The 18,856-nt window shown below is 38.3% G+C and overlaps 1 protein-coding gene across 2 annotated transcripts in view; it reads left to right on the top strand.

Moving 5' to 3' along the window:
- The first annotated feature begins 1,520 nt into the window (after positions 1 to 1,520).
- Positions 1,521 to 18,856, top strand: part of LOC145435171 (uncharacterized) — a 51,304-nt gene continuing 33,968 nt past the window's right edge. For both annotated transcript variants that reach the window (XM_080312471.1, XM_080312470.1), the window contains exons 1-18: positions 1,521 to 1,678; positions 2,266 to 2,431; positions 2,492 to 2,614; positions 4,048 to 4,175; positions 4,647 to 4,749; positions 6,977 to 7,038; positions 7,214 to 7,280; positions 9,420 to 9,520; positions 10,110 to 10,181; positions 10,866 to 11,063; positions 11,930 to 12,048; positions 12,384 to 12,411; positions 12,470 to 12,615; positions 13,693 to 13,854; positions 14,752 to 14,860; positions 16,303 to 16,377; positions 16,769 to 16,849; positions 16,913 to 16,983. In XM_080312471.1, coding sequence (XP_080168597.1) covers positions 2,320 to 2,431; positions 2,492 to 2,614; positions 4,048 to 4,175; positions 4,647 to 4,749; positions 6,977 to 7,038; positions 7,214 to 7,280; positions 9,420 to 9,520; positions 10,110 to 10,181; positions 10,866 to 11,063; positions 11,930 to 12,048; positions 12,384 to 12,411; positions 12,470 to 12,615; positions 13,693 to 13,854; positions 14,752 to 14,860; positions 16,303 to 16,377; positions 16,769 to 16,849; positions 16,913 to 16,983 — 1,757 coding nt within the window. In that variant the 5' untranslated portion in view covers positions 1,521 to 1,678; positions 2,266 to 2,319. The remainder of the gene's footprint in view (positions 1,679 to 2,265; positions 2,432 to 2,491; positions 2,615 to 4,047; positions 4,176 to 4,646; positions 4,750 to 6,976; positions 7,039 to 7,213; positions 7,281 to 9,419; positions 9,521 to 10,109; positions 10,182 to 10,865; positions 11,064 to 11,929; positions 12,049 to 12,383; positions 12,412 to 12,469; positions 12,616 to 13,692; positions 13,855 to 14,751; positions 14,861 to 16,302; positions 16,378 to 16,768; positions 16,850 to 16,912; positions 16,984 to 18,856) is intronic.

Here is an 18,856-nt window from a genome sequence, read left to right as displayed (position 1 = left end):
TTGGCAGTTATAGTTGAACTAAATTACGACAGGATGTAGCCTATAATAATCGATAGCCAAAATACGGCGCGATAAATAGAAGAGGTTGGAATATTCGTGGTCTCTGGGCTCCGCAGTAGATTGGCAAGATTCTTCTTCAAAAACCTGCATGTTTTTGCGATTATGCAGAGCCGATTTGTCCTCTAACTAGGGGTGGGACGCAAACAGATTATTTCGTTCAGGTGGGCCTATAGCCTATGAACTAGGTAAATAAATGTGGCAAACGATTCGATGCAATATTGAAATTGTTGTAGATTAAACAGTAGGCCTAGATGGTAATGATAGAGAGTGACGCACCAGTCCTTAATACGTCAGACTTTAACATCTATAACTGGGCTATACGTGCAACCACCATCATTCTGTCTTGCCAAATATGAACTGTAGCCTAATGATAAATATGCAGCAAAAAAATTACATTTAGGCTATTGAAAATCACATCATACAATTTAGGGAGAAATTATGGGTAAAATTTTATTATTTCAAAGCGAATTCTGCAACTGCATTTCATAGAATACTTCTCAGTGTCTTGAAAATCCGCGTCTTTGATTTGATATGAACTATTGCCGAAAATCCCTTTCCACAAGGATAGGTAGCGGCGAATGTAATAATAGCGCGTTAAGCTTCCGACAACACCTTTGGGTATGATCGCAACAAATATGGCACTGGTCATTCCACTCTAGCAGTTCACCTTGAAGTCGTTATGGAATACCGGTTAGGTATATGAGCGGTAGCGGGCACGGCGGTAGGCTATTTAATTTTGCAATTAAGATGAGTTTGCCCAATGAGACGTTTCACCTCAGACGGCCATTCTGTTGATGTGGGTCCTGGAGTTTCATCATCATCATCATCATTGGTTTATTAGCATTATTTATCAGTTCAATACACCACAAAAATGCGATAGAATACAATGAAAAGACAGAAAAGATGTCGAAGCGATTTGGAGTAGTCTTTGAAATCAGACACCCACCTTGGCCTAAGCGATGTAAAGAGGAGTCATGCACACTGAATGAAAGAAGATAGTACAGAAAAAGAAAGCGAGTAGAATAGGGCGGCATGTCATGGGAAGCGAAATCGATAGGTCAGTAAGGAAGCGAAGTTTCGTGATTTCTCTAATCAAAAATATACAAATTAGGTTATCAACCATTTTGTAAATTTAGAGGTTCCGCGGACTCCCTGAAAATGCTTCGCGGACCCTTGGTTGAGAACCACTGGTCTACAGTTTCGTATTTAATCAGTGGCGGCCATCGCTGCAAATCGTGGAGGAAATATCCGCGGGAAGTCAACGATCTACCGAAATTGCGATGCGACATCTAGTGTATTTCGATAACGGAAATTTTATCATACGAAGCGATTTGTGGGTTGATTTTTTAACATATATTTTATTATTTTAAACCCGCGCAGTTTCAAGTACAAGACATACTTCACGGTTTCGCTTTTTCGTTTCAAACTACTGACCGCCGAGAGCATGCTTTGTCTCAAATCTGACGTCATCACTTGAAAGCCGCCATTGTGGGCAAGCGGCGGTTGATCGCTCTCTTGCTCGACGAACTGTCAGCAGTAATATCTATCTAATCCTCTCTTATATTTTACTATTCAGCTTAGTATTTACCATTTTAGAGTCCCGGAAGAACTGACTAAGGTAAGAATTACGTTCATTCATGCAATGATGTCTGTATTCGTATTGTAGGTGGTTGATGAAAGTCCCGCCTCCTGTGATTTATCGTGTGCAGTTATTCGCCTGAATATCTGTATAAGCGCCTGCCGGACTTTTCTAATTATTAGCAAACGTTATTCCAATTGATCTTAAGACTGTATACTTCATCATTATGATGACGTATTCTGCTGCATTTACAGACACTTATGACAATGAAGCCCTAACATGCCGTGACAATCAATATATGGCTTTATCAATGAGTTTATACGTTATGTATTGCATTTCAAATTAGAATTACGATCAATTTCATGACGAGTAAGCCTAGATTGAGGTATTATCTCTCTATGTTGAACTGTTGCATACACTGATTTAACATTTGAATTGTGTTTGAATATGGTACGGTATGTTTGGTGTTCGTTGCATTGGTTTTTTAAGCAATATATTGATACATTATTTTTGCAGTATATATTATCTTTTGTTTCTGCAAAGTGAATTAGCATCAACCAGTATATCCACAGCTATAATACTTAGCAATGTTGTTTTATATTCATTTTAATCTTTTTAATTTTCAGGTTCGGTTCCTGGGAGCATTGGTATCAAATGATTATCATAATTTCTGAATTGATATGTCCACTGGTTATGGAGGTTCTAACAATAAGGGGAAGGATGGAAAGTTTCACTCGATTAATTTGACCTCGACTTACAAAGGACGCTCTTACGAAACATCTAAATCTACGAGTAAATGCTGCTTTTTTTCTTTCTTGGAACGTTAATAAACCGCGTGTCGTTTGTTTCAAGCCTCTGTACGACATGGCCTTCAAAGTTTGGGAAAAGTTCAGAATGTGCGAAGAGTCCCTCCGCCGGCTAACTTACCAAGCTTAAAATCGGAAAACCTCGGAAACGACCCAAATATAGCACTGGGTAAGACTTCAATTAGAAGTGTTTGCACAAAAGTCTGTGAGTGTGATTTCCGGACAATGTTCCCCATGAACAGCATGAATCGATTTTACCCGTAAATAAGCGTGTCAAGATTTCTGGTGTTTCATGTGATCCTGAACTGTATTCTCTATTAATACTAGGGTATTAAGTCCTGCGGAGATCATATAGATTTTAGTTTCGTCAATTTTTTACTGAAATGAATCCTGCGTGATGAGAGGTTTTCTGCATAGAATAATGAAGTTATTGAACAGAAAATTCTGCGTGACGTTGCCACCAATTCACCAGTTCCACTCTGGACACTAATAATGACATATTGTTGCTGTGAAATAGGTGTAGCTATTCAATTTTTGGCGTTTCGATAAAATCAAGTTTTTTCATAATTTTCTCTCGCTTATGTACGATATGTCGCGTTGTTTCAAACATATCCTTGAACAAGATTTGGCTGAAAATTTTACAAAAACTTGATTTTCTCGGTATTTGAAAACTCGACCATCCGCTACTCTGATCCCGCAATAACAATTTGTCAAAATTAGTGGTGTTTCACATGATCGTCAACTATGTCCTCCGCAAGACTTGGTACTTGAACGTATTTACGCTTAGAGAACATGGATTATGATCATGTGAAACACCATAAATCTTGACATATTCCAGGCAAACGCTGAGTTATAATGGTAATGGTAATGGGAACACTATTTGGTCCTGGCAAATGTCTTATTTACAAAAACACATTATGATCATCACCAATCAAGGCTCCCCAACCCTATAATTTTACGCTACTTAACTAACACTGAATCAATTATGAACACCATTAATTTTGACATGTATCATGGAATAGTATATCCAATATCCATATTGAAACCAACCAGAATAGAGAGAGAATTTAATGTAACATCGTATATCAACAAACCGTATCACCAAATATGACGTCACTGGCATGAAAGTTCAACTAATTGATCAGTTTGGGTTTATTTCCATATGAATATATTATCTGAAGAGTCTCTTGGAGGTGCAGAACTTCAATTATACAGTCGAATGATATATTCATATTGAAATGGTCCCAAATATTTTCCGCTGACACTTGTCAGGGTTAATCGTCTGTAACTGGAAGGGATTTCGAGAAAACATTGTATATCAACAATCGTATCACCAAATATGACTTCACCGGCATGAAGTTTCAAGTAATCGACTGACGATTACTTCTGACAAGTGTCGGCAGAAAATATTGAGGTTCATTTCGATATGAATATAGCCTACTATTAAAGTATAGAGGCTAATGAAGTTATGCACCCCAGGAGTCTCTTGAAATCTTGACAGGTGATTGGTGATGGTCTTTGTGGTTGATAAAGTGCACTGTACTCTTAACTTTCTGGTGTTGGTATAATTGTTGATTCTAATTTGAACCTTTGCTCTGTCAGTCCCGAAAGACGGTACCGGATGGGGTTCGAAATCGGACCCGAAATCAGCGAATGCCTCCTCCACCGCAGCAGGAGTTGTAGGCAATCAGCAAGAAACGCAGCAACCACGGCAAAAGCAGCAACACTCAGTAAGCAGATGCTTTAATATCTAGGCCTGGGCGTATCCGAGTACCTGGTTGATCAGAGGCTTCTCGTATTCCAGTATTGCTCTTTCTGATGTCGAAACAGTATGACAAATGTGGGAGGCTCAAATATGTACCTTTTATGCAACTACAAAGAATATAGCACCAGTTCTACATCTCATTAAAGATTATTCGGTGTATTTTTAGACCTTACCTATTTCGTTGCAATTCGTGACAGAGAGAATTTATTCGATTCCACGGTGGAAAATAGTAGCAAGACTATAATTCTTGTTAATAAATCAGCTCTTATTGGCAAGGAGCGTGTAATTTCAGTGCTCGAAACAATCATGTCTCGCTATTGGACTTGAATTAATATAATTAACACTCGATTTTGATTTTATTTCTTCAATCATAGTGCCAGACCATAGTGAGCTTCGTTATCTAGCTCCACGGTTATCATCTTTTACGATTTAACAGTCATACGCAGCAGCATACTCGGGCAACAATCCTCCAGCTGGAGCGGGAGGATCACAGTCGAGCTCTTGGGGAAAAGTTCACCAACGTAGCACGAATCGAACAGGTGCGGATTTCTGGGGCTGGTCTCTCTGAGCCACGCATATCTTTCTTTTTATTCCATCCCTCAATCAGACTTGCCGACGTGATTCTAGTTGTCTGATTGGAGAGAAATGCTGCTAATTTATTTAAATCTAAATTGTGAAACGTTTAAATGCTCTGGTTGTCCTGAAAATGCTACACAAGAACTGTACATAGTGTGTAATTAGACAAGCACATTTGCCACACGCATTTGGTTCTTCAAAAATGACTTTTTTTCTCAAATCGTACTGGCTACTAGATAAAATTGTTAGGTTACCTAATTTAAGCCTACACAGAAAATTTGGTTCAATTCCAGCCAGTAACCTCTTTACTATAGGAGAAGAAACTTAATTATATAAAAATGAATAATAAAAAATTTGAAAATTTTCTGTTCGCTCCATGAAAGTGTTGGGTTGATTTGAATAAAACAGTATTTACGGTGACCGATTCTCTGTTTCTTTATTATAGTTGTAGTTTATTCAAATCAAAATTTTTCGACGCCAATAACTCCACTTCCACTGTTTGGAATTGAACCAAATTTGGTGAACATCGTTTCTATAGACAACCTAACACCTTCATGGGGTGAACAGAAAATTTTCAAATTTTTTATTATTTATTTCTATATAATAAATAGAAACTTTCTTCTCCTGTAGCAAAGCGGTTACTGGCTGGAATTGAACCAAATTTTCTGTGTAGGCTTACATTAGGCAACCTAACAATTTTATCTAGTAGCCAGTACGATTTGACAAAAAAAGTCATTTTTGAAGAGCCCTACTGGACATGAGTTTTGGCGAATTTTATAGTCATTGTAATTCTAATCTAATTTGGTCGCTATCACTGTAATTCTGAACTATTTTGGAAAAACTGTAGCTATCTTTCAATACTACTGTAATTTGCAAATATCTATATGATTGTCATTCTAATCCTACTTTAATTCGAAAGAAAATCTGTCGCTATCACTGTAATACTGATCTAATTGGGAAAAACTATAGCTATGATTCAGATGCTGTTCTGATTTGCAAAAATCTGTGTAGTTATCGTACTAATTCTAATCCGATTTAGAAAAAATGGAGCTATGATTGAAATACTATTCTGATTTGCAAAAATCTGTGATTATCATTCTAATCCTAATCTAATGAAGTAAAAAGACACTGTCGCTATCATTATAATTTTAATCTAATTTGAAAAAAACTAGCTGTAATTCGAACTTGAATCTAATTTCGAAAAAAAACTGCACTCCAATTCTAATCAAATTTGTAAAAAATTTGGAATAAACTGTGTAGCTATAATGTTAATTCTACCCTAATTATGAAAAAAAATTGTTAGTTGCAATTTTACTTGGAAAAAGCTGAAATTTTTCAGTTGTCCATGCCTGCGACTAATAGAGAAATTTTGGAAAATATGACGTTGGACTTGAAGGGGCACTGCACTGTAAAAATGATGTGGTCTCAAATTGAAGGTAAAAAAAAAGCATTTTGGCCGCAGCCGTTTATTTTCAGAACGCCACCGTAATGGAGCTGCAATTTATTGGAAGTTCCACAAGAACTTCACGCTCCAGCAGTCACGCAGAGATCGAACTTTATATAGTTGTCAGCTTATGTTACGAAGGAAATATGTCGCACACGCCAAGGTGGTTTAGATACCGCGTTTAACGGAAGATGTTCGGTCAGGAGATTTATGGCAAAATCGGGCCTAGTGTATTCCGGTTCTGTCGTGTATGACATATTTCCTTCTCAACATCGGCTGACAGCTGGATAAAGTTCGATATCTGCGTGACTGCTGGAGCGTGAAGTTCTTGTGGAAATTTCAATAAATTGCAGCTCCATTACGGTGGCGTTCTGAAGAAAACGACTGCGGCCAAATTTTTTTTTCGTTATGATCGTCAAGTTGAGAACACCTCATTTTTAGAGTGTAGTGCCCCGTTAATCTTTGTAGTATTACTGTCGAATTGGGAATCAGTTTCGATCAGTTTTTCGAATTATGTCATTTTAATTCTCATTTAATAATCTGGTGAAGCTGAAAATTTTGTAGTTGTCGACCTCTAAATATGAATTCTGACTACTAACGCATTTGCCGATCATGATTTGTGCACCACTCTCAAAAAGATTATATGAAGAAATCCACGGGATCAATATCTGAGATAGTGGTCACTTGTCCAACCAGCTCGATTTGTAGTTTGTACAGGTCTTGATGTAACACTCTTTTCGTTACAGGAAAAAGTCAAGGTCCTCTATCAGAAGAATTTCCATCGCTATCAAACATGAGATCACAGCAGGTGATTAGCAATCTCCTTTTAAGCAAACGGTTGTAGGTTTCCGATGACGAAAAGCAGCACTGAATCCCAATTGAATTGTGATGGTTTTCACTTTGACCTGAGGAAGTCGTTGAGGGACGAGCCGCGGTTTATTATGTCTGGCTGCGTTTTCGACAAAATCTTGTTTGTATTTCAGGAAAACGAAACAGATCAAGCCAAAGAGTCGGGCCAATATAGTTCGGAACCGAGTCTGAGACCTCAAAGTAAGGTTTTTCTTGATTTTCGAGAACGGACGCAATAATAAATTGACAGATAGCATGCGACACTTGTGCATGTGACTTTCATGACCCCCCAACCCAGTGGTTCCCAATGTAGGCGATATTGCCCCACATTGGGTGATTTTGAGAAATAAGGGGGCGAAAATATCAAAAGGGGTGAAAATGTTCGAACTTACAGTGAGATATATTTGATTATCACGTTGAAAAAATGCACTCGAAGACTGCTTATTCTGCATATGACGTGAAAAAAATTTAACTCAACAGAAAGTAGACGCGGAAATGGCTTTTCCGAGCACCTACCACTCAGGAAAAATGCTCTTTTTAAGTAAATTGACCAGTGATAAGAGTCAAGTTAAAGTACTTGAGTCCTCGGCATTGAAGAGTAGAGTTATCAACCAGAATTTAAATACAATTTTCGACTGTGGTGCTGTAAGCCTTGATTGGTCGTATCACAGGTTGCGAAACGTATAGTGCAAAGCTACACAGTACACACATTAGCGGAAATGACATATTTTTGAAGTTGTCAATTTTGACCAACCTTACGCACACTCAACCCTGGCTGGGACCTTAACTGAAGCATAGCATGCTATTATTTATAGACTTTTTTTCTTGAGAGCAGTTGCGTGGTGATGATTCCGTAGACAGGGACATCTGATCACTGTGATGTTTTGTCTTTTACTGAACGCAACTGTCTGTCACAGTTATGGGTTTGGAAATGGAGTAACGGGCGTCGAGCGTTTCAGTGTCACTCACGATGACATGACTTTATTTGAGATGTAACTAGTTAAGATATGTAGTTCTCATTAGGGATGGTGTGAACCTCTGAAAGGTTCAGGTTCGTGTGAACGCGAACCTTTTTGTAACGTTCTGTGTGAACGCGAACGTGAACCTCATGACGTCACGTGACGTCGTATTGCTAATTCCAACCCTATCTTTCAATGAAGTGATAGCCTATATTAATGTACAGTACACGATACCTAGTGACGACTCGGGCCATATAATGCCACAATGCTGAAGTACATATTGGCGTTTTAAACGTCGCTAAATGTATCAACTGAGGCAATTGAATGATATATTACTCCCATAATATCGTCCGTCGCTTTGCCAACAATTTCGACGAGGAGTTGCAAGGGAATATAAGCTTGCCCCTTACAACGGTCTTGGCCAGACCGGACGATGTATTCGGCGTCTGAGTATTGCTACATTGAGATTGGGCAGAGTGTAAAACAGGTTTCCATACTTGCTACCGATATTAGGCTACCCCACAAGGTATACAGCTGTAGCCAACACCCCAATCGCACGAATTTGGTTTTAATGATACAGTAAACATATGAAGTCAAGCTTGACCCCGTACGCCTGTTACATCAAAAACGATATCCGTCTTATTGATTGGTCGAATTAGCATCATTCGCTGACTACATGTAGTGTATGGCGCTCGTGATGTAGTGTGATTGCGGGTCAAGCTCACAGCAGAGAGTCACTAAATATCCACAAACGGAAGGCTGGATATTTCGAGCTTTTGTAACAAAGCAAGTAAAACCTTTGAGATTGTCAAGGTGCATGCTCGTTCTGTGTTGATTTTTTGAGCTGCCAGCGCCATGCATAGAGTTGCCCGCAGTTGAAATGCAATAAATTCGAACCGAAGATGTCATATTGAAGTGAAAATTGTAATATATGAAAAAGGTTCACAGTGCAGAACGTACCAAGGTTCTGTTGTGAACGCGAACCTCTAAATTTCCGAGGTTCACACACAGAACGCAAACCTAAACCTCGCGTTCACACCATCCCTAGTTGTCATGCTTCCGCAGAGATTTTAATGTCACATCAGAGGTAATTTGGTATTATTTCAACCACACCTACTCATTGCACTATGTAACAATACTACGAGTCAATCACGACCTTGTAGATATGTCATTTCCACTTGGAGCTACTGCATGTTGTGTAGGCCTATGCTATGATAGGCCTATGACAAATTAAGGTTTGAGACTTCCAACAATAGCAAATACTGTCAAAACTACAATTTTCATTATTTCAGTACTCGAATCATTGCAATTAGTACTCGATTTAGACTCGAGTCATTGTGAGTGGTCATATTCCTGGTCTCAAAATACGAGTCTCTTTCAGATGTATCTTCATGGAAGGAAGGCGGAGGTCGAAACGTGCCGCAAGTAGAATCGGACGAGATTCGGAAAAGGCAGATGCAGGAAGACGGTCGGCCGGAACAGGTAACGTTTTTCGAAGCTCTGCTAACAGACTTGTGCAAACTTTTGGATTTTCAAGATGCCCTTGCATCTTGCAACTAGAACTAGAACTAATGACATTTAACCAGCTCCCTGCCGACCCTCTCTGCGTATTTATGGTGAAACGCTCTACCATGTATTGATAGCATCGATCGATTTAGTTGAGGAAAAGTGGTTACGCATGGCTTGTTTGAAAGGTGACATTTCCGTTGCAGTGAATAGCATGTGAATATTCCCACTAGGGAGTAACCAGAACATGATTCTTTTTTCAACGAGGTTATCTTGATAATATTCACACTCGAAATACACAACTAAACTGGGCCTGCTTAAAAAGGAAGTAGTCAGATTGGTAGTTATTCCAAGTTTGTACCGTCCACTAATGCATTTGCCGATGATGATTTGTGCACCACTCTCAAATAAATGATGTGGAAAAAATACACGACCCACAATCGATTTCTGAGGCAAAATCTTCCCCTAAGCTTTCGTCCTCTAATTATCTGAATCAAATTATTTCCAAATATCTGGTTGTGTGTTGATGTTTCAACTTGAAAGTAACCCTTCTCCTTTTCCGTAGGGCGTCGTCATTCCAAGAGATGTCCAAAGCGTGGGCTACCAACAGCAATACAGAGGCCCGCCAAATGATTTTGTGAGTTCACTTTTTTAAAAATACGTTTGTTGATATACAATGTTGCTGACGAGTACCCCTGACGAGTGTCAGCCGAAAATGTTCTGGTTCATTTCAATATCAATATATTATTCAATTGTATGTTGAAGTTGTGTACCACTATCCACCAAGAATCGCTCCGTGATTAAAACGTCAGTAAAATATCCCAGGGTTGTAACCAAGTCACAATTCTACTTTTATGATTTTGACTTGAGTCAAAGCGAGTCATTTTGAATTCAGCACCAAGTTGGTAGGAGTTCAATCTTGTTAAATTCACATTTTTACAGCTCTGGGCGATATCGAATGCCTCGTATTCATAACGAAGTAATTTTCCACACTTTACACAATTTCTGCCCCTATGTTACAAACACCGGTGTTGTTGACGAAATACCGATAGTGTGGTACCCTCCTATTTTTCAAAGCTAGAACTAAATGCCTGAGTTTCGCGACTCCATGTGCAATGACTCGAGCTCAAGTCGAGTCGGTACACAAATTGACTCGAGTCGAGTCATTGCAACCCTGAATATCCCAGATTTGAGTCGTGATGAACCAACAGACAGGGACATCTGAAACCTGTGATGTTTTGTCTCGTTCTGAACTCGTATTTCGTGATAATTTCAGCGATTTTCCTCATTTCCAAAAATTAAAGATTGAATTCCGTTGTAGCAACCCCAATACGGCCGTCATCCGAATCACGCCCCCGGGAACCGTTACCCCCCGCAAGACGTCGGTCATGCGTATCACGAGCAAGAGTCCCGAAATCACGGGGTGCGATACACGGATCGGCGACACCCGGGGCCCCAGCATAGGAGAGACAATAACCACGGAGCGGTGCATTCTATCGTGCCGCGCACAGAGTTGCAGGCAAGTCTCTCGCAAATGTTTGTACTTGATATAAATGTAGTGCAGTGGTTCTCTTATTGTCATAAAGTGCGGTGAAATAGATATAGTCGAAAAAATACTAACTTGCTTTAACGTGATGTAAGTAGAACTGGAGTTATATTCTTTGTGGTCACATTGAGTGAAACTAGTCTAGGCGATTTTTCTGACCTAAAGAAAAGAAAATTTTGAATTGAAAAATCAAAATTTTGACTCTTTTTTTGACCTAAATGAGCTGATTTTCACCTAACGTTTGCAAGTTAGGTGTTTTTCCATATAATGTTGAAATTGTACCACTTAATCTTATGTCTGGTTGGAACTGGCTGTCTTAACCAGATAGTTTGACCTGAAAAAACGTTTTTTGCTTGAAAACGGGCAAATTTTTACAGGAAAACACTAATATTTCAACGAAATCTGGCCCTATGAAGAACTCCAGTCGTTACAATACATATTATGGTGGAAATATTGAAAGTTTGTTGTAGTACAACGAGAGATACTTTCCTACAATCTCGGGTAGAAAACTACTGTACAAACAAAATGCAGACGTCAAAAATTTTTGACTTCGTGAACAATGTAGACCAATTTTGACCTAACGCTACAATTTTGACAAAATTTTGTCATGTCAAAAAAGAATCGCCCTCGTGATAAATGTATGCGGCAGGAAAGCAAATATTCTGTAATTTTATGTAATGAGAACCACTGCGCTACGCTACGCTGGTGTTGTGATGAAACCATAGACAGGGACATCCGACTTGAACTGACGAATTGTCTTCACTGAACGCCTGATTTACGAAATAAAACTTGGTATCGACGGGCTTGACAAAAACGCGACGTTTGAACCCGATTTTCAGGAGCTGGACCAGATGGGGGCCGAGAACAGCGACGGATGGGCCGAAATGCACGGGGAGGTCGACTACAGCGAGAAACTGGTTTTCAGCGACGAGGAGGAAATGAGCGACAAAGATAAAAAGTAGTTTTTAGTTTTTTTGAAAATATTTCAAATGCAAAAGTTGGGTATTGAAAAAAAGTTTAATGTTGTATTTTTTTCATTTCCCTGCGATAAAAACAGCGTTTTTTAGTATTCAAGAAAAATATTTTAAATTTGTAATACGAGTATTTTTACATCAACCTACCCAATGACAAAGTGTTTTCTGTCTAAAAAAATATTTATATTTTCAAAATTTGAGTATTATTTTGGTTTCTGGCGACAACATTTAAAAGTAATTATGTCCATCTGTCCTGTATTGTGTTCACTTCAAATTATATTTTTTATTGTTTTTAATTAGTATATTTTAATTTCCGCAGGGACAGGCACTCCAGCCAGAGGCCAAAGGTGAGCGTTTGATTTAGTTTGTATTTTGGCACGTCGTGAATTGCTTCGAATTTGGCAGGAAATGGACCGGCCCCCTAGACAGGCGTGGGTGCAGAATCAGCCGAGAAATTACGCCCCGAACGACCCCAACTGGGGCCCGCATCATCATCATCAGCACGCGACTCACGGGTTCCAGCCAAGGGGACCAAGTCCAGCGAACAGAGGGTGAGATCGAAATATACACACTCGTTGAGATCTGTCATGTTACGGCTGTGTTGGGTCAGTTCCAAACTATGGAGACGATGCTGTAAGAGAAAAAAAATTTGCATCCATTCAATAAAAATAGATTTGAAATTTTTTCAAATTTTGCCGGCTACTCCTTGAAATTGTTAGGTTGTGTTGAAAAAACAATGCGCAACAAATTTTGCTCCATTCCAACCATATTGATGTTCAAAATTTGAGATTTCAAATAGTAGTCTTTACGGGGCGTAGATCTATAATATGACGTAATGAAAGACATTGCATTGCTGTCGTTAAAATACATTCATTAAATACGATTTCTTCCTTGTATACGTGGATAAATGGGCGAATAATGTATTGATTCAGCAATCCGGCCCGCCAAGTACTTGATTTTCCTATATCCGGCCCGCCGACTTGAAGAAGTTGCCCGCCCCTGCTCTATAGGTTGGAATTGAGCCAAAGTTTTTCATGCACCTCAACAATTATATCAAGTAGCCAGTACAATTTGAGATAATAGAGTTATTTTTGAGCAGCCGTAATGAGAAGCTTTGTAATGCGCATCACTACTGGTATCACTAGATAAGTCTAGTAGTTGAAGATAAGTTGAATGAATATAGCCATGAAAGTGATATTCGAAGAATGACGCATAATGATGAAACCTCAGACAGGGACATCTGAAAACTGTGATGAATTGTCTTTTCTGAATGCGTAATGTAGCATATATCGGATTTTTGGTATACGCCAATAGAACTAGAACTACTCGCATTTAAAAACTAGCTAACTTTCAGAAGCATGTGGCTTGTGATATGTGTCTCGTATCGAAACTATAATTCACCTTCACCAATCAACTCTAAATGGCAGCAAAGAGCGTACAATTTTAGTTCTTTGTAAAATTATATCTGTCTTGACTCCATTCATAAATAATTACACTGTATCACACGTCATGAGACTGATTATATTGTTCATAATTTAAATCTTGTGCGGTTATATTGAATTTAAATTTGGAATTACTATTATTTTTTTTTAATGTAATATTTTATTAATGGTATTAAATTGTTGCAGTAAACCGTACGATGGGCGACCCGGGGCGGAGGGGGTCCAACAGCCCCGTTTCAACAATCACCCGGTCGGCGCGAGACACCCGGAAAACGAGATCGAGCCGAGGGACGAGAAAATGGCGGCGGCCGAACGGGCCAGGAGGAGGAGGGAAGAGGAGGAAAGCAGGTGCTCGTTTGCGTAAAATTTGCGTAAAAAACTATTATGCGATCTTGAACAATTAGATAATTTCAATATTAATAAAGATAAATTGCAGTGGAATGCTGCTAATCTAATTTGTAAAAAATTTTCTGTGCTCTTTCTAATTCTATTCTAATTGTAATCTAATTTATAAAAAAATCCTTCCCAATATCACTGTAATTTTAATCTAATTTGGAAAAACTGTAGCTATGATTCAAATAATATTCTGATTTGCAATAATCCGCTATCTGCTGTTGTCATTCTAATTCTAATCAGATTTGCGAAAAAACTGTAGCTATAATTTTAGTTTTAATCTGATTTGGGGAAAAAAGACAAGCTATCATTATAATTCTAATCTAATTTGAAAAAAAGTTGCAGAATTATAATTTTATTCTACTTTAGTAAAAAAATATCCATCACTTTAATTTTATTCTAATTTGGAAATAACTAGCTATCATTCTAATTCTAATCTAATTTAGAAAGAAAACTAGCTGTAATTCTAATTTTAATCTGATTTGGAAACAAAAACCAGCTATCACTCTAATTTAAGAAAAAATGGTAGAATTATTATTTAAATCTAATTTGGAAATAACTAGCTATCATTCTAATGTAATTTGGGGAGTAAACTGTGGCTGTCATTCTGATTTTGATTTAATTTGGAAAAAACTTTACCACTCTAATGTTAATCTTGTTTGAAATAACTAGCTATTACTCTAAATTTATCGAATTTGGAAATAACTATGTAGCTATAATTCTAATTCCACCGTAATTTTGAAAAAAAATTTGTAGTTGCAATAATAATTGAGAAAAGGTGAAAATATTCTAGTTTTACCGACCTGGTAATTAAAAAAAAATATGACATTGTTTTGACTGTTTCTTTGTCAGAATGGCTCGACGAGAACCACAGCCGCTAATGGGGCCACCGAGAGAGGTCAAAGGTCATCGAGAAGTGAAAGGCCGGCATACCGAAAGCGAAGGAAGCGACGATCGAAGGGTGAGTTTGCAATTGCTATACGAGTATACTCAGGCTGGGTTTTAGACTGAAAAAGTCTATGATTAATTTGTTCGCGTCCATATCTGGGTCGTAATTCGGCAATAGCTAGCCATAGATTTGTTTAAAACTGGTATGTATGAAAATTATAAATGTTCTGAATCCAAAGTTCAAATCAGGCGTGACAATGATTGTGTATCCAAAATCTGTTGCCAAAATGACCAAATCTGTTTTTTTCAAGCCATCTGTGTTAATAACCCCATTGGGTCGAGTCGTGATGAACCAACAGACAGGGACATCTGATAACTGTGATGTTTTGTCTCATTCTGAACTCGCTTAAACGACAAACTATATACTTAGAATTATTGGTAGTTTATTTCAAATTAGATTAGAATTACTTTATTTGTTAAAACCTGGATATTGTATCGAGTCGAATTATACTGGCTACCCCGTGAAATTGTAACGTCATCTACAAAACCATACACAACAAACTAAGACTCAATTTCAACCCGTGGAAGCGAAGTTATTTGAGATATCCATTCATAATTCTTGGATTAGCCACGGTCCATGTTGTTTTTTGCGAATAAAAAATTTTCTACTGCAATCACTTCGCTTCGACCGGTCGGAATTGATAAAGTTGATGCGTATTGACGGTATTGTTTCATTAAACAACTTTAAAATTCCATTCCAGTTAGATGTAAAAATATTTTAAAAATATTTTTTAATAAATTCGAAATTTGTAAACTCGAAACTGTAGCATCTTCACGAGCACCAATTGTAAGGAATTAAAATTTGTTGTGCATCGTTTTTTGGGCAAGATTTAATCACCCAGTAAGCGGGATTTTGAAAAACGTTTTTTCGAGCCGCTTCAATGTACAGTTCAAAAAGAATTTTTTGTGTCAAATTTCATTGGCTCTACGTGATAAACCAGTAGAAGCGAAGTTATTGCAGTAGAAAGATTTGGATTTGAATAAAATAGTATTTACAGTGGCTAAATCTTCAATTATTTATACTGAAATCAGCTACAGCAATAACTTTGCTTGTAGTGGTTGGAATTTAGCTGAATTTGGTATGCGTCATCTCTACCGACAGCCTAACAATTTTATGGGATGGACAGAAAAAAATTTAAATATCCTTTTTTCTATGATAAATTCGAAATTTTCTTCTGCGCAAGAATCTCGCTTCTACTTGTTATAATTGAGTCAAATTTGGTGTGCAGGGTTGTTTTAGCCGACGTAATAATTCTATCACGTAGCCAGCGAAATTTGTGAGAAAAAAATTGTTTTTGAACAACTCTAATGTACAGCAAGCTTGGTTCGTTTTGGCAGGACACAGTTCTGTAGCATTTTCACGAAAAAACAGATATTAGAATTAGATTTTTGGCGTTTAGCCGTGATTAGTCGAGTCTAGACTAGCAGCGTGTTGATTTACAGTTGTTTGTGCAGATCGAGGAATCGTATCAGCGAGGCGCGCATCCGACCAATCGCAACCCGCCCAGAATCGTGCAGAAAAAACAACAGGTGAGTTTGCAGTGATATTCTCTCGAGTGTAAATCACGTATCAATTGTAATGTAATCAGACAAATGTTTCTGAATACTAAAATACTTTTGAAATTCGTTCGAGTACGGCCCTTTACGCGGAGGTATTTCACCAACGGCAATGATAGTTTTTGACACATTCCACTGCAACAAAGAACTGCTATTATTTCTAAGTACTCAAGTAGGTTTGCCGATGATGATTTATGCACCACTCTCAAAAAAAAATGATGCGGAAAACACAGCACGACCCACAATCGATTTCTGAGGCAAAATGTAAAAATCCTAATAATATAGCACGAATAGCTTGGGCACTGTATTTTACCAACCCCCGCAGATACAATATTGTCGCTAATTGAACGTGTCCCGTTTTCAGGACCAGATACCCCGGCCTTGGGGCCTGCAACAGCAGCAGCAGTTCGAAGCCAGGTCTCAGTGGGGTCAGTTTCACGGGCAGGTTCGATTTGATTGCAAAATTTGTTGCGCTACGTCGTGATTTGCTGTAAAATTTTGGCTTTAGGTCGACCAGAGAATGAAGCCTCCCGCCATCATGAAACGGGAACGTTCGGAAAGCATACCCGAATCTGAAAGGTGGGTTTGTGAACGGTTATACCCCGGCGGTAGTATTTTTTGACTCGACTCGAGTCAGGGTTGTAGCCAAGTCGCAAGGTTTTGAGCCATCATTTGTGGTTTTGACTCGAGTCGAGTTATTTTCAATTCACTACCAAGTCAAGTCGTAGTGTTAAGTATTTAATATCGAGCGCAAGTCAGGTTGGAGTAATAACTCTGGTCAGACTCGAGTCAATTTGCGTATGACTCGACAATAGGGCTGTTAAAAAAATCTTTTCCTTCAGATTTCACTGGCTACTTGATAAAATTGTTAGGTTGGTTAAAAAAACGCTGCACACCGACTTTGGCTCAATTCCAACCAGTAGAAGCGAGATTCGTGCAGTAGAAAGTTTTGAATTTATCATAGAAAAATGAAATTTCAAAATTTTTCTGTCAACCCCATAAAATTTTTAGGTTGTCGGTAGAGATGAAGCACACCAAATTTGGTTCAATTCCAACCACTAGAAGTTATTGCAGTAGAAAAATTTGGCTTCGAATAAAATAGTATTTACGGTGACTAACTCTTTAATTATTTATTATAAAATCATGGAATTAGAAATTTGGCTACTGGTTGGAATGGAGCCAAAGTTGGTGTGCACTGTTTTTTAGCCAACTTAACAATTTTATCACGTAGCCAGTGAAATCTGAAGGAAAAGTCTTTTTTTGACCAGCCCTAGTTCTTAGCCATCATCATTCATTGTTTTGACTCGAGTCGAGTCATTTTCAATTCACTGCCGAGTCAAGTCGTAGTGTTCACTGTTTATTATCGAGTTCAAGTCGGGTTTAAGTAATAACTCTGATCAGACTCGAGTCAATTTGCCTACGACTCAACCAGCTCATATGACTCGACACATTCAAGTCATGTGTATCATGACTGATAATAATTGAATAATAGTCCCATTTACTGTTTTTCGTTTGTTTAAATGAACTTTTTTAGACTCGAGGAAGTGTGTTAAAACTGACTTGGTACTGAACAATAAAGACTATGACTTGAACTTGGACTCGGCGGTAAATTGAAATTGACTCGACTTGACTCAAACTGCAAAAGTGAAATTGACTTGCGACTCGGAACCTTTCGACTTGGTTACAACTCTATATGCGACAGCGTTTTTGAAGTGATATTTGATGCCTCGAGTTGATAAATACTGATTTTTCTTACCATTTATGTGTTTATTCAAAGTCGAGTCATATCACAAAGTGACTCAAGCCGAGCCATTTTCATGCTTGAGAAAAACCGTTCAGTGAAGTTGAGACGCACGGAAAAGACGGAAAATTGTGACTCGGGTTGAATCATGAGTTATTATAACCAATTCTTTGTTGACTCCACACTTGACTCTAGTCATTTTATTCTATTTTGCATGATTCTAGCTCAGGGGTTCTCAGCCCTTTCTCTGCCGTGGCCCATTTTCCAGTTTGAAAATGTGCTGTGGCCCACCTCTTATCTTAGAGTCTAAACCCTGTTTAATGCGTGGTAGTCCAAGGCGCCGATAAGCCTATGTATCTTATATATGCGCATTTACTGATGTTGTGATATTTAAATCTAGACCTCTAGGAACATGAAATCGTGATAAGCGCGACGAAAATTTTTGAGTTGATTGACTAACCACCTAGAAACGACCAACGACATAATCTTGGGCCTCTTCGAGTTCCGCCAATTGGGGGCTTGGGTGCTGCAGTCACGTTCCTGGTAAATCATAGGCTGAAACTCATGTGTATATTATTATCGTCCGCTGCTCCATTAGCGTCGGGAAACGCGTTTATCAAATCCACGCATCCACTGTGTGATTAAGGTTTTAGTTTCACTATTGTGGGGAATAATATAATCATTCTGGGCCAGTTTCAAACATTCATTAAT

The sequence above is a fragment of the Botryllus schlosseri genome, chromosome 3 (assembly GCF_051294905.1).
Source record: "Botryllus schlosseri isolate E-star chromosome 3, Bs_hap1, whole genome shotgun sequence".
Taxonomy (NCBI): domain Eukaryota; kingdom Metazoa; phylum Chordata; class Ascidiacea; order Stolidobranchia; family Styelidae; genus Botryllus; species Botryllus schlosseri.
The sequence above is the reverse complement of the archived record's forward strand: the minus strand, read 5'-3'. Positions and strand labels throughout refer to the sequence as shown.